The 16,084-nt window shown below is 55.1% G+C and overlaps 1 protein-coding gene across 2 annotated transcripts in view; it reads left to right on the top strand.

Annotated features, from left to right (window-relative positions):
* The window catches only part of Cmip (c-Maf inducing protein), a 183,103-nt gene that overhangs the window by 126,304 nt on the left and 40,715 nt on the right, over window positions 1–16,084 (top strand). For both annotated transcript variants that reach the window (XM_004842796.4, XM_087203962.1), the window contains exon 4: window positions 13,613–13,774. In XM_004842796.4, the coding sequence (XP_004842853.1) occupies window positions 13,613–13,774 (162 nt within the window). The remainder of the gene's footprint in view (window positions 1–13,612; window positions 13,775–16,084) is intronic.

Here is a 16,084-nt window from a genome sequence, read left to right as displayed (position 1 = left end):
AGCGGAGGCTTCCAAACAAAGCCGCACAGCGCAGAGGCCTTTGAAGTGCTGTGAGTGGGAGATAAAGTTCCTAGTAAAATAAACGAGGCCCCTGCTGAGGTGCTACTGTCTTGAGGCTGCTTGAGGTTGTGAGTGGGGGAAATCCTTATTTGGGACGGAGAGAGTTTCCTTTCTCAGGGGCAGAGGAAGCAGACACACACACAGCCCCCACTCCAAGGCAGGGAGCCTGGGGCCTCCGGCCCTCAGCGCAGACACAGCGGCCTCGGGACAGTATTCCATGTTCGTCTGCCGTGTGTGCTCAGAAAGGGCTGCCTCGGATGAATGATTAGGAAGAGGCCCCCACGGTATTGGGTGCAAAGGCCCGGCTGGGGAGGCAGGACCCAGTCACTGAGGTCCCTGAGCCGAAGCCGGTGGCACTACCAGGAGTGACCCCGGAGAGGAGGACAGGTGGCCGGTCAGATGGCTGGACTGCCTGAGCCTCATGTTAGTTTCCAGTGGATGCCCTGCCTCCTACGCGTTTGACCCGGGGTGTTCCGGGGAACTGGTCTGCAGCGATGCCCAACAGGTGCTGAGAGAAAAGGCGCGAGCACAGATGTAAGTCGGGTGCTGTGCCGCTTTGGGACCCCAAACCCTTCTCTGTGCATTTGTCTTTGATCGCATAGGACCACGAAGGAGGACGTGAAATGACCTAGACCAGAGAGCTGCAAGCTGCCAGGCCCCCACGTTCTGATACATGAGGAAGAGGAGTTTGGGGCACAGCCGCCCCTCTGCCCGAGAGCGGTTACATGGTGGCCCTTGGGAGGTGCTTTCTGAGCCCCGAATGTGCCCCACAGTGTTAGTTTGGGAAAAAGACAAAGGATGGTGGCTAGGGTGGAGAACAGCCAGCACGTCCCATGCAGCCCAGGTTTACGTGCAGGCGTGTGCTGTGCATGTGTGGACAGAAAGGGAATTTGAAATGATGTCCCAGGATAGAGTGCCTGTGCTTGTTTGATTTCTTTCTTTATTTTATTTATTCACTTTTTTTTTTTTTGGAGATAGGTTCTTGCTAGTTAGTCAGACTGACCTTGAACTTGCTCTATTGACCAGGCTGGGCCTCAGTCTCCTGGAGCACTGGGATTACAGGCCACACCACACATCCAGATGCTCCTCTGCTCTTTCCCTCTTCCCTGACACTGTTCTGGACAACTCTTAATTTTCAGAGACCCCATGTTATTGTAAAACCAGATCACCTACCAGGCCATGGACACATCTGGGCCGTTGCAAAGTGAAGGATACTAGAATCGCAAATCCTCCTGGCCATCTGTGATGGGCTCAGAGCTGGGGTCCTGAGCAGCCTGAGGATGGTCCCCATTTCAGAAACCCCTGAGTCTCTTTCCTTGGCTGCTCTTTAATGACGTGTCTAATTCATGCACCAACTGAAGCATTGCAGATGAAGCCAAGCCCCAGCCTGCTTCTTCATGGCCATTCATGAGTGGCTGGCTGTGTGTGTGGGTGTGTTTTACTGGGCAGTGAGCCCAGGGTGCCTGTCACATTATGTTTTTAAGATAAGATCTCACCAAGTTACCCAGGTGGAACTTGAACTTGAGATTCCCCTGCATCAGCCTCCCTCGGTGCTGGGATTACAGGCACCCAGCTGTTTGCTTTCTGTTTAAGATTGAATAACACTCCATCACGTATGGCTCACTTATCCATTCACCCCGGTGGACATGAATTGCTTACCCTGCCGGGCTTTTGTGGACACCACTCCTGTGAGCATGTGTGCAGGGGCCCTCTTGAATACACCGGTGCCCAGAAAAGACCCAAGGCCTGGGTTCTACCTACCCGAGATGCCAGTCTGATGCCATCGGCCTGGGGTTGGGCTCCACTGTTGTGCCTTGGCTAAGGCCCAAGGTGGTTCCTGAGGACCCTGGCAGGCTGTCAGGGTGGGCATTGGCTGTGCCAGCCCCTCGTGGGCAGCCCAAGTTGTCCCTGACATAACAATGGCTGCTGGGGTTGCTGCTGGGGAAGGCAGGGACCGAGTGGAATCCTCCCTTGTGGGCGGTCCCACCTTACTAAGGCCCCAACGCCAGCCCCCAGCCCAGGTCCCTGCTGAATTCTCCTGGATGTTCAGCCTGCCACCTACTGTGTCCCCAGGTGGCTTCTCTGACATCACGGGTGATGCAGGCGCCAGGTGTGCAAGTAGCCAGCCAGGCTCTGGTTTCCATGCGGTGCAGGGCCAGGGCTTATACAGTTGAGTCAGGGCTGGGGCAGGTGTTAGAGTGATGCCAGCCTTCCTACTCCCAGGGGAGCCAAAGGACCAGCTCCTCCGGTTGCTCTCAAGAAAAGAAAAGCCATGGCCAGGGATTTAGCTTAGTGGTTCCGATGCCTGCTTCGAAAATGCAAGGTCCTGAGTTCAATCCTCGGTACCAAAAAAGAAAGAAAGAAAACCCAGCAGATTCCACACTGAGCATAAGCTGAGAGCCCTCTCCCACAGCCCATGTGTGCCACTGTCCCTAGTGAAATGAGGCTGGACGGATTGGTGAAAGAGGGAAAGGTTTATTTGGCTTATAGTTCGTAGAGGGTTCAGTCCATAATCAGCTGGCTCCAAGGCAGGGTGGCAGAGGGACAACAGCTCATGGCGATGGAAGACAGCACAAAGCAACAAGAGACCTCAACAGTGTCTTCTTGCCCCTTTTATCTTATTCAGAATTCTTAGGATGGTTAGCACTCACACCCTTAATCCTAGTGCTCTGGGGCCTAGCATTGCACCATGAATCAGTCACACACTCTAGATTCAGCTACCTCCGAAAAAGCATGAGGATTTGAGAGGACATCTAAACACAAGCCATAACATTCTGCTCCCGGCCCCCCAAAGACACATGCACATTCTTTGCAAAAGGCATTGGTCCATCTCCAAGAGTTGCCAAAGTTCTAACAATTTCAGCACTGCTGGAAAGTCCAAGTCCAAGCTCTCCTCTGAGAGTTAGGACAAACTCTTAGCTGCGAGACCCTGTACACATGCAAAGAAAGCCAAACACTGCCAACATTCAATGACACGAGGTAGACATTACCATTCTAAAAGGTACAAATGGGGGGAATGCAAAGGAATGGGACCAAAGCAGGCCCAAAATCTAACAGGGCAAACGTGAAATCCCACAGTTCTACTTCCAGCATCCCCGGCAATCTGTACCAAGTTGCGAACTCCAAAGGGTTTGGATGGCTCTGCCCCTACTGCACTGGCCAGAGTTGGAGCTCCCGCAGCTTCTCTCTTGGGCCGGCTCTGCTCCCTCCTTGCAGTTTTCCTCAGATGATCCACGTTCCTGGCTTCTCCAAACTTCTGGGGTCTCCACTATACCTTTGGCTTCACACTCAGCTTCACACCCTGCCCTCTCAGGGGGCACTGCCTGGCCTCCCAGGCCTTCTGAAATCTGGGTGGAAGCCTTCCTGACTACAGCTCTTGCAATCTGCATGTGCCTAAACCAGTGCCGTGTGGATGATACCAGGGTCTGGTACTCTGGGGCAGTAGCCAGCCTTCTCTTTTGGTTGTAGGGGTCAAGCGCCTGGGTTGCTGAGTACTCTGAACACAGTCCAAAGGAACAAATTCTCTAGGCTGCAGCCATTCTGGAACATGGTGCTCTGGAGTTTTCTTCTCAAAGCAGTCTTTCACTTTTGCAATTTTGACACTCCAAAGGGTAGAGTCCTGCTGCTTCTTGTGATCCCCTCAGGCCATCTTTTCCATTCTCCTTTTCCTTCTCAGCAATCAAGATCTCTTTTGCTCTACCTTTGTAGGCTGCAACTTTATTGGAGCTTCCTTTCTGGCCAAACTCAAAACATTTTAAATCATTCTGCTGGGCTCTTTGCTCTTGATTCCCAACATAAATCTGGCTAAAAGCCCCCAACAATAACCATGCCATTGCTTCAATGTTAGACTGTCTTGAAATGTCTTCTGCCAGATGAATTAGTCCACCACCCTTAATCTCAGTCTCAGTCAGTCTCTGGACAGGAGCAAAATGCAGACAAGCTTTCTGCCAAGGCACAACATACATTATCTGGAGTCCAGCAGCCAATGCAGTCCTTCTTCCTAGCAGACACCTCCTGAGCCTGGTCTTTACTGGCTTTCTGGTCTTCTGAGCTCTGACCAGAATCTCCCATACAGTACAGCCTAAGGCATTCCAGCTGTACTTTTTCAGCTGGCATCTCTGAATATTTTCTAACTCTTCTCCTTCCCACAAGCCAGTTCCAGAGGCTCTTGAGCCACATGGCCAGGTAATGTCATTGCAGCGACCCTACTCCTGGTAACAAATTTTGACTGAGTTACTTTTCTCTCATTGTTGAGACAAGGTATGCAAAGTTAAAGAAGGAAAGGATTTTTCAGTTTATAGTTAGTTCATAGAGTTTCAGTCCATAATCGGCTGGCTCCAAGGCAGGGTGGCAGAGGGGCAACATCACATGGTGGCGGAAGACAGCAAAAAGCAACAAGAGACCTTAACAGTGTCTTCTTGCCCCTTTTATCTTATTCAGAGTACTTAGGTTGGGTAGCACTCACCCTTCATCCTAGTGCTCTGGAGCCTAGCATTGCACCATGAATCAGTCACACACTCTAGATTCAGCCACCTCCAGAAAAGCATGAGGCTTTGGGAGGACATCTAAACACAAGCCATAACAGGGCCCATCCTAATCCAGTGTGACCTCACCTTAACATCTGCAAAGGCCCCATTTCCAAATAAGGTCACAGCTAGATTCTAGCGTCTGGGACCTTTTGAGGAGCCACAGCTTCATGCACAACACCAGCTGTGTGACCCTGGGCAAAAGAGTGACCTCTCCCCAGCTGCCATCTCCTCAGTTTTGGGGACAGGATAAGCAGGAGTAGCAACAAGGCCTCAGGAGGGCCCAGGCTTAATGCAGATGGCCAGACCCTCCCCACCCTTGTCAGAATCTGCAGCCTGCCCAGGCCCCCAGGCGATCCCTGGAGGGGATGAGTGTGGAGGATTTAGTGCAGGGCCTGCTGCAGCAAAGCCCTTAGCACCCCATCTGCTGTTCCTTCTAATGATCTCACTCTGCCCTGCTCACTCTGCCTTTTACAAACACCCAGAGCCCCTTCCACATACCCCATGTGGCGCCAGTCATTTCGCAGAGCACTGCAGAGATGTAGAGAGAGCAGAGGCATTGTCCCTGCCCCCAAGGGGCTTGTAGCTCAGTGAGCAAAAGAGCATATACAATTTTTAATGCGTTCAGGCAGCATCCGTGGGATGATTGGATTTTCCCAGGATGCAGTAGGCCCGCAGTGCAGGTAGAATGTGGTACCCAGCTGGGAGACTGACACCAAGGCCGGTCATCTCCTCATTAACCAGACTCGTGGTTACCCAGGCAACCAGCCGAAGCCCAGAGCCAGCAGAGCAGGACACCTCCCTACGCCCTGCTGTTTCCTTGGCAGTGGTAATGGCTTCAGGGAGGCCACCTCTGGTGGGCCCTTAGGGGGCTGAGTGCCAGGGCCGTGTCCCTCTTTCAGACAAATTGTCCTTCTCCCCAGGAGCTGGTTTCAGGCAAATATCAGCTCCAGCCTGTCTGCAGCTGCCCCAGGCAGCCACAGAGGAAAACGAGGCTCTGTAGCTGGCAGGAAGTGGCAGCATGGATCAGGCATGGAGAGCACCGAGTTTACCCCACTCTGTGGCATGAGGGTCAGGCACTTGGGGTACAAACCAGATGTGGGTCCCACTGCTCGCTGGCTGTCTTCTAGCTCAGCTCTCGGCCTCAGTCTTCTAATCTGAAAAGTGGGGCTGATTATACTACTCATCTCACACATGTGTCAGGGTGACAGCACTGGGCTTATTGCAGTGCCTGGCACAGGGCCTGGCCCTCCAGAGGGGAGAGTGGGTGTGCGCTGGCATCACTTGCCACGACCCCTCTGCACTGTAGTTTTCCCTTGCTGCGTGGTAGCTATCACACCATACTTGACAGTGTTGTGAGACTGTTTTGTGCCAGGCTTTGCCCTCCAGCCAGGGTGGGCCGGGCTGCTTCCTCCAGTGTACATTGTCCACACAGTGGCTGTCCCTGCACCTGCCTTGAACACACTAGTCCCTGCAGGGTAGCCATTGACTAATTCACCTGTCAATCAGTCAGACCAGCAGGTCACAGTGCAGTCACTGTATGCCCAGATTGGGATCCCCCGAAAGACCCACCAAACTCTCCGCTGCCACATGGCAGAACTCACGCCGACATGGCACAGTCACAGTACCAGGCAAGATGGTGGACATCCACGTGTTGGCGAAAATCAGTGACCAGTGTGCATGGGAGCAAGTTCACTAGCCAGTGGCAGGAAGGCCCCAAGCGCCTGTTGGTAGAGCAGTGAACAATTATATTGCTGTCACTCGGTCCTGCTGTGGTCTGTCCCACCCAGAGTGTCAATCAGCTGCAGAAATGAATGAGGTCCCAACACGAAATGCATTGTGGGTGAACCCGACAGCCAGGCGCAGCCCAGGGGAAGAGGCCAGGTGCAGAAGGCCACACATCCTCGGATTCCACTCCTGTGGGTGTCCAGACTCAGAAACTGCAGAGACAGGAAGGGGACCAGCAGCTGGCTGGGGCTGGGGTGGGGAGAGGGAAGTAGGGAAGGACCTCTTCGTGGGGATAGTGTTTCCCTTGAGCAGTGGCTGCACGGCGTCAAGAATGTGCTAAATGGCCCTGAATTATATGCTTTGAAATGATCAGTGGCTACTTTTGTGGTATGTGGATTTTACCTCGATGGTGCAGGCGTGTGTGTGTGTGTGTGTGTCTGTGTAACAGTGACACTCACCAGGTCTCTTGCAGAACTGAGTCTCAGGACTGGACCCCCGGGCATCCAGGGTGGGCTCTTGCTGGCAAACCCCCAGCGTTTCCCAGAGATGGAGGGGCTGTACCCAGGAAGTTTGTAGCAAGGGGAAAACCCCAATTGCAGAGAAAAGCAAATAGTATTCAACCTAATCTCAGAAGATCTGTAGATCAGAAAGGCCTGGTCTGTAACAAAAAGAAGCAAAATATGCATCAATAGCATTTCTTTAATTCAAGGAAGTTAGTTTATTGTGAAGTTGATTGTCTTCTAGTTATTTAAAACCCCACCACTGGGAGCTTCCTCGGAGCCTCCTTTCCCCAGGAAGCTGCAGCCAGGGCCCTGAGGGTGATGGTGTGACCAGATTGAGCTGGGTAGCAGGCATCAGAAAAAAAGGCCGGGGAGCAGTTTGACCCTTGGGGTCTCTGCACAGAGTTCACTAAGGGGGCCTGAGAAGTTAGATGGGGGGAGGTCTGGGGTTGATGATGAAGACCTGGAGGCCAGGGGGCGGTTTGGGGCTGTGTCTGTCGTTGTCACAGACGAAGTCAAGGTGACAGTCTGCTGCTAAAAGGGAAGCCGTCCTGCAAGATAAAAGAAGGCCCCAGATGCCACCCACCCAAATGTCCGGGGCTCCAGAAGCCACTGCCTGGGCAGAGGTGGCAATTTACCCACGCACACCAGCATGTATGGCCATGGTGAGCCTCGAATCAGGGAAGCCAGGGCCTTAGCCTGTCAGCAGTCTTTCTGGACCTGCAGGGCTCTGCTGCAGACACCACCTTGGCAGAGCTTGTAGAAGTCTCCGGATCCCCAAGGGAAGAGGCAGGCCTCGCTGCTGGGGACAGTGCCACCTGCACATCAGCTGGCCCTTGCAGTGACAGGGAGACTCGGACAAACACAGATGGGCCTCTGGGGCGTAGTGGCAGAGGGGACCCCGAGATGGCAGGACTGCACTGCCCAGCAGAGCTTTGTGTGGTGATGATGACAACATTCTCTCTGCATTGTCCTAGAGCAGTAAACACAGCATGGGAGCGTGACCGCGACACTGGGTTTTCCCTCAGGTTTCATTCTAATGAAGTTCAGTGTGAGCAGCCACGTGGGGCCAGGAGCTTTCCGACTGGACAGCTCCGCACTAAGACCCACACAGGAAAGACGAGGGCAGAGCCAGTGGGCGGCCGGCCAGACCCATTCGTCTGTGCAGGTCCTCCTCCCCTCTGCAGCTCCACCGCGCCCGCCCGTACGGCTTCTCTCCCCCTGCCAGGTGGTGGGGAGCATGCGTGCTCGTGTGCGTGTGTGTGTGTGTGTGTGTGTGTGTGAGCTTCGGAGCTGCGGCAGGCAGCCCCATCCTAGAGGCTCGGGCTTCCAGTACATTCAGAGCCACGCCTCTCCTGGCCGGGGCTCATTCCTGGTGACAGCTTGTGACCTGTGGAAGAGCAACAGCCTCTGCTTTCTCAGGCCTGAAAGCCCCAGTGTCTGTGCTGCTTGTGCTGTGGGAGCAGTTACCAGAGAGATGGCGGGTGTCACCCAGGTAACGTCCCTTCCCTGACACACGCAGAGGGTTAGGACGGCAGTGGAGTGATTGGCTCTGCCAGATGGAAGCAGGAGGCTCTGACTGCTGGCTGCGTTCACTGGTGGGGCTGGGGCGCGGGTGCTGGGAGCCCTGCTGAGTCCCGCCCGCTCTGGACACTCACTCCCGGGACTCGGTAGGTGCGAATCATTAAAGTTGCTGTTTAGCCAGGAACTGGGCTGTTCTATATGTAGTGTTTCAGAGATACTCACAGCAAGCATTTGACAGCTGTTATTCTTCTCCTGCTTTGCAGATGAAGAAACTAAGATGCAAGTAACTGTGGGTTCCATGAGCACCAGGGCCTGTCTGCTTTGCTTGCCCTGAGTGTCCTGAATACTTACACAGTGCTTGGCACATGGTGGCAGATGGTTTCAAGTAGTCTTTGTTGGATGATTGGATGGATGATGGATGGGTGGATGAGTGGATGGATGGGTTTGTGAATGGCTGAGTGTATGATGGATAGATAGATGACTGGATGGGTAGGCAGAGGAGTGGATGGTGGATGAGTGGGTGATGATAGTTTGATGGGTGGATAGATAGGTGGATGGATGGGTTTGGTGGCTGGGTGTATGATCGATGGACTGATGGAGAACGGATGTATGGAGGGAGGGAGGGAGGGAGGGCTGGATGGATGGATGGATGGGTAAGCGGATGACTGTTTGATGGGTGGGTGGTAGGTGAATAGATGGGTAGGTGGGTAGGTGAACTAGAGCTCAGAATTGGGCTGAAGCAGAGCTCAGAATTGGGCTGAAGCCTGCTTATTGCCAGACCTGTACTCTTAAACACAAAGCATTCTAGTTTGGATTTGTATGATGTGCTCTAGCTCCCAGGGGTGGCATTTTTTAAAAGATAACTTATGTGAGGTATAATTTGTATGCCATAAAATTCACCCATTGTAAATATGCAACTTAATGATTTTAGTAAATGTATAGAGCTGTGTACCCATCACCACAATCCTGTTTTAGAATATTTTCACACCCTGAAAGATGCCTTTGCATTTATTTGCGCTTCATTCCTGGGACACTCCTCAGCCACCGGCAGGGACTGGTCCATTTTCTTTCTGTAAAGTTGCCTTTTCTAGACAGTTCATGTAGAAAGCATCAGGTACTGGGCTGGCTTCTCTCACTTAGCACACTGGTCGTGAATGGGACACACAAGGTCATAGCTTTTTGTCCCTGGAGACTGTGCCCCGCCCCCCCATCTGTGGATACATTCATTCGACAGCTGGAGCCGCTTTGTGGACATGCGTGTGCATGTCTGTGTGGACTATGTTTTTCTGTCTATTGGGCAGATTTCTAAGAACAGAACTGTTGGGCCCTGTGATAGGTATAAGATTAACATTTTAAGAAACTGTCAAGAGTTATTTCCTAACGTGGCTCCACCAACCTCCTTCCACCAGCAGTGCACAGAGTCCCAGTGTCCGTTTCCTCGCATCCTTGCCAACACTTGGTGGTGTTTGTTTTTTTGCCTCTAGCCATCCTAGTGGGTGTGAAATGCATGGCTTCTCTTTATGGTTTTAACTCAAACTTCACTTGTGGCTAATGATGTCCACTGTCTTCGCCTATGTTTTCCTGGGCTGGGATTTAACCTTGTGAACCAGGGCTTGGCAAACTTTGTCAATAAAGGGCTGGATAGAAAATATTTGGGGCTTCGTGGGCCACATTCAATTTCCATTGCATAATCTGTATTGTTTTTTCCTTCAATGCTCTTAAAAACACTGAAGACCATTTCTGGTTTCATTATATAAACCCAGGCCAGGCTTGGTCCCCATTTGTAGTTCCACCCCACTTTAATTCAGCTTTCTTCTGCATAACACCAGCCATGGGTTCAGTCACTGGAAGTTCCAAGGCTCCTGTCCACACTGGGCAAACCACTAGGCAGGCCACCCACCCCCTGGCAGAGAGGGCTCTGTGGGAGGACCCTGTGCCAAGCCAAGGGCTGGGCCTCAGGGAGTGAGGATTCCAGAGGTGGTTTGGTTCCTGCCCCATCGTGATTCATCCATTGCCTGGTGAGCTCATCAGTGCTCCCGGGATGAGACATGCTACTGTGTCACCTGGGGAGTGGCTGGGCCCTGTCACCCTGGACAGGCTGCCCTGTGCCGAACCCGTCTGGAACAGCAGCCTCTCCCACCCGCACCTCCAACCGGCAGCACCATGGCCGCCATCGTCTGCTGCTCCCACGGCCCCTTCTCCACAGGGCCTCAGCTTTGTCTCCTTCTGGCTACTCGGCCTTGGGGAAGTCACCTCCCCTCCTGGGCCACGGAGGATGCTGACAGCCCCCCCACATCACCTGCCGGCCACAGACCTGTCCCTGTGGACAGACACCCCAACTCTGCCCCCGTGAGTGACTTGTGGCTCTGGGACCTCTGTGGCCGGGGCCCCGGGCAGCCAGAAGTGTGGGAGAGGAAAGGGGGGGACAGATGCCCCTGCCTGCCGCTGCTTGGCAAGAGCCCAGAGGCTGAGCTGCCGGCCTCTAAGGCTCCCAGGACTGAGCACCACGGCCTACAGAGGGTGTCCGTGTCGGCTGCCTGGGTCATGGTGCTAGACGGTGCCTGTTTATTGACTGCCTTCTCCCCAGCGTTTCCTACAGTCACTTCCCAAATCTATAGCCCTTGTCTCAGGGTCTGCTTCTGGGCCCTGAACCTACGCTTGCGCCTCCAGATCCCAGGGTTGCAGCTTTGCACTGGGCCTGGCACGCAGTGTGCACTCACCAAATGCTCGCCCTTGTCGCGCCCTTGACGCCTGCCCCAAGTAGGGGCTCAGGCTTCCGCAGAAAGCCACGGTCCTCTCCACTCCAAGGAGGGGCTGTCCAGGGCGCCGAGTCTGGGCCACCAAAGCAGTCAAGCTCAGGTCTCGAGCCGGAGCCGCGTTGTACCAGCGTGTCTGTGGCTCACAGGGAGTGCCCTCACAGCCACCCGCCCCATGGGCTGGGTGTGTTTTGCAGAGTTTAAATGAAGGTTGGAGGGAATGGTGTTCACCAAATATTCACGATGGCTGTTTCTGGATGGTGGGACTTCTGAGGCCTTTTTAATTAACCCTCTTCTTTTGTGCGCTTCCATATGGTTTGAATTTTTTATGAGCATGCATCATCTTCACACACACACAAAAAGAATGAAGTCATTATTCTCTCCAAAGTAAATAACTTGCAGCTGATCCACAGAGCGGCACTGAGCACTCAGGCTGCTCCCGAGCCTAGACCCACTGTGGGAAGGCGTGGGTAGGATTTTGGTGGTTTTCTTTGGGGCTGGAGAGAGGATGACATCCCCATGCTGATTCCACAGTGGTGTAAAGATTCAGCAGTTCTCTGGGTACGGACCCAGCACAGCCTTCAGGGCTCCCGGGAGTGGGCAGTGGTTGCGCTAGGAGGTGTCACATTGTTCGCCTGGACACCGTGTGTCTCACCTGGACCCGTGGTGCAGCTAATGCAGCGCTCCTGTGTACCAGGCTGGGCAAGTGGCCTCAGGGACGGTCACTGAGAACTGGCTGAGGCTCCAGCGAAGGCTGCCTGGGCCAGGGGCCTCATGTAACGGAGCTCAGCAAAAACTCTGTGGCTGTCATCACCGCTGCACCATGTTTAGTAGACTAAGCACTCGCCCATGGGACGCGCTGTACATTTCTGATGGTCCTTCTGGATCCACAAATCTGTGTGTCTGGTCCTCCATTTCGCCATCCCCACCTGATGCAAACTGCCAGCTCCGTGGTCCTGCCTGGCTCCTAGCAGAGCATGGTGGGCAAAGGGCAAAGGTCAGTGAGGCCGAGCAGGAGGCACAGGAGGAGGAAAAAGGCAAAGCTGTCAGAAAGACCTGCGCCCGCAAGGTGCAGCCTGTGTGGGCCATGCTGCTGGTGATGGATGGGCATGATTAGCCAGGAAGAGGCCCCAGAAAGCCTTGGGGTATTAAAAGATGGGGAGAAAGGAGACAGGATATGGTGTGTGTTGCCCTGGGTTACACATTTCATGCCCTCGATGTTTTCCACTGAGAGACTGAGACCCAGGGTGTCCTCTGTGTTTGGGGTGCCTCTTCCACCTGGACTGAGCCTTCAAGTGTAACTCATCCAGGGAGCTGACCCCAGGGTCCATTATCTGTTCCGGTGCTAAGAGAGATTTTCGTGACTCGTTTTATGGAATAGGGACCCAGGGCCCAGCAGGTGAAATACTGAAAGTAGTCCAAAGTCCACCTCCTTGCCAAATGTGGTGGTGCATGCCTTTACTCCCAGCGCTCAGGAGGCTGAGGCAGGAGGATCACCAAGTGTCTGAGGCCAACCTGGGTTACGCAGTGAGACCCAGACTCGAAAAACCAAAATAAATACTTAGACAAGCAAAGTGGACCTCCTATTTCACCGAAGTGCCTCTTAATGGTCACTTTGCTATGGAACATGTGTCCCAAATACTTCCTTCTTAGCTCCAGGTCCTAAAGCCACCATATGACTCTTAACTCTGAAATGGAGGGCTTGGGGCACCCCGGTGGCTTCTGACGCTGACGGTTAGTCAGCATCCTTCTTCGCGCTTCCATCACGCAGACTCGGGCTCTGAGGTTGTGACCTGTTACCCCAGCTGGCTGCCGGAGCGGGAACACTAAAATTAGGCATTTCCCCGAGCAACAGAGCACTTAATGAAGGAGTTCATCCAGAGAGACTCCAGCAAGGCGGGCAGGGGGGCGAGCGGCGAGACCGGAGGGAAGCCAGTGCTTGGCTGGGACCTGGGCCTCCGACCGCCTCTTTCCATGACGTCACACAGGCGGGACTGGCTCAGGCTCAAACCCGAGGTACAGCCCCCACCCCGCACTCGGGCCGTGGCAGCTGTGGCAGCTGCACCCAGCAAGCGCAGGTGAGAAGCCTTCCTCGCCACAGGGTGGATGCCGAGGAGCCTGGCGTTGCCGGGCATCTGGGCTCAGCCCGCACCTGCTGGGTTGGATCCTGGTCCTGATCCCGTGCTCTGTCAGGGTGGCATCTGCGGAGCAGCGCTTCCAGCTCATCCGGCTCCTTAGGGCAGCTCTGGCAGAAGGCGGATGTAAAAGGGAAATCTCTCCGGTTCCTTCTTAAAGTTCCCTGGGACCAGTGTGGGAAATGACTCTTCCGGAGTCAGCAGCCCGGTGTCTTCAGGTGCAGCCCGGACCTTGGCTGAGGTGCTCCTTCATGTGTCTGGGGCCTGGTGCGGGTCCAGGCTGACAGCTTCTCAGGGCCTTATCACCCCAGCCTCCAACAGCCCTGTCCTCCTCGGTCTTCAAGTCAGTGACGTGTTCCTGTCTCTCTCTCTCTTCCTCCCAGAAAAAGATTTACAAGTACAAGAAAGTCCTGAGTAACCCAAGCCGCTGGGAAGTGGTCTTGAAAGAGATCCGGACACTGGTGGACATGGCCCTGACCTCCCCACTGCAGGATGACTCCATCAACCAAGCGCCCCTGGAAATCGTCTCCAAACTGCTCTCCGAGGTGAGACCCGCCAGGCTGGCCCTTCTTCACCTGCCAGGCAGGTGGAGCTCCACAGGGGCTCCATCTCCCTGTCTCTGAAGGAAGTAGCCGTTCCCCACACCACTGTCCCAGCAGCCAGAGAGGGTGGCCCAGGCCGGGAAGGCCAGGGATTGTGGGAAGGTGAAGGAGGAGCTGTCCCCACCCTCAGGCCCCAGGTCACACTCAGGACCAAGGTGCCAGTGAAGGCCCACACTGCCTCTTCCATCCTGCCCTGTGGTGGCTGGGACAGGCGGCCCATGTCACCCTTCTACCTCGGTCACCCCATGCAGCCTACACATGGGCTTTCAGGGTTTTAAGAATCAGGAAATTTCACAGCAAAACGGAATGTCCTGTCTGCGTTCTCTAAAGACAATCACAAAACCAGTTACGGCCTGCAGCTGGCGCCAGCCAGAGCTCCTCCTCGGCAGCCAGCTGTGCCAGGCACCCTGTGCTGCTGCGTGTGACATGGGCCTTGGTGGGGTGGAGCCTGGCCCGGTCGGGAGCGGCCAGCGGACGGGTGACAGGTCAGGGTGAGTGCACCAGGGTGGGGGGCACTTGGGAAGCATGCAGCTTCCCGTCCCTCCGTTCTGCTGGGCGCAGGACTGAGCGTTTTCTGCAGGCCAGGACTCTGCTCCTTTATTTCCCTGCTTGGCCACGGAGGTCACTGGACTTGGTGACCCCTGGTTTAAATCAGGCACAGTTGCCAGGATGATGCCGCTGTCCCTGTCCCTGGAGAGCGTCTCCCTGCCCCGGTGCCTGGGTCATTCCCACATGCGGCCAGGCAAGAAGCCAGCACAGGCCGCCCCGGTGCTGCATGGAGAGGGTCTTTGGCCTGGGAGGAAGTGGGGTGAGAAGCAGAGACAGCAGGTGACTGTCACAGGCAGGGATATAGGTTGTGTCCTAGCTGGGAGGCGGCCTTGTGCAGAAGAGGACAGCTCAGCTCTGAGATGAATTACCGTCATGATCCCAAGTCCCAGGCCCCGAGCCCAGTGCCCAGCCTGTGTTGAGGTTTCTCCCTGGAGAGAGGAAGGCAGCTCACCTCCCCTAAGCTGGGCGCATCCTGTCCCTGCTCACATTCTTCTGGGAGGTGGCCCTGCTGCCTTCACATCACAGATGAGGAGACACCCAGGGACACTGGGTGACCCACTCGGCCCACACAGGGAATCCCTGCCCAGCTGGAAGTCCCCCCGGGGGTGCCTGGCTCCGTGATCTGGAGACCACATCGCCCAGCCCCCCAGGCCACCCAGCCACGGTGCCACCTTCAAATGAGGCCCGTGCTCAGGACAGCGGCCAGGGCAGCAGGTGCCCTCTGGCCAGCCTCCAACAGGGTCCCTTTCCTCCTGTCCCAACCATGTTCCTGGCAGCGACATGCCTGTGGCCTTGTCCTGCTTCTTGGGCTATAAAACCAGGATGTCAAAGTCAGCTGCCCCCCCAAGTTCCAGGAAGGAGAGAGAAGCATCTAAGGACAGGAGATGGAAGAAGCTTCCACGTGCCGTGTCCCTACTGGGTGCCAGGCATGGGGTCAGGGTGATTTGCCCCGTCTTAGCAAGAGCTGAGACCCCACCCAGGCAGACGGATCAAGGGTCCATTCCGTAAGACTCAGTGCCCTGGCAGGCAGATGCTGAAGTGTCCAGATGGGGAAACTGCACCTCCAGCTCATTCTTACTCAGCGTCACTCAGTCCTGTGGGACCAGAAGCCACCCCGGCTCTGGCACACAGACGTCACATCCGCCTGGACAGGAGACTGGGGCCTGGTGTGTCACTGGGCACATCACAGGACCTCTGTGCCCAGATTTCAGCTGTAAACCAGGCCCAGGGTGTCAGAGTGGAGGCTCAGAGTCCCTGACACGTGCCAGGCCTGGCAGCGGAGGCTTCTGAACAGGGGTCCTGTTCTCAGTGTCACGGGAGACAGTTCTGATCCAGATCTGTAAGTGTCTCAGCCAGGTGTTGAGAGGGGAAAGCTGGAAAAACCCACACACACCCGTGGTTGGAACCTGGGGTCTGGGTTCTGTCTCAGTTCTCTTTCCTAAAGCCACTTTTGAGGCCTCCTGGAGTGGCTTCAAGCCTTGCCAAAGCAACCCAAAGCCGGCAGGGTCCAGAGGAAGCAGGGGTTTGTGCGGCGCCCAGCAGTTCCGAGGAGGAACTGCCTGTCCACCTGCAAAGCAGAGTGGCATCCCCGGCTCCCTGGGCATCTCCTGAGTGTGCAGAGTGGCCACTTAGCTCAGGATCCCCCCTGCCCCTTTGTGGGGCCACTGGCAAGTGCTTTCCGCTGTCCACAGCAGGAAGGGGCCC

This window comes from Heterocephalus glaber, unplaced genomic scaffold, assembly GCF_053883595.1.
Source record: "Heterocephalus glaber isolate CG9 unplaced genomic scaffold, H.glaber_assembly_v1.0 deba00000071, whole genome shotgun sequence".
NCBI lineage: Eukaryota > Metazoa > Chordata > Mammalia > Rodentia > Bathyergidae > Heterocephalus > Heterocephalus glaber.
Note: the sequence above shows the minus strand (reverse complement) of the source record. Positions and strands in the feature narration are given on the sequence as shown.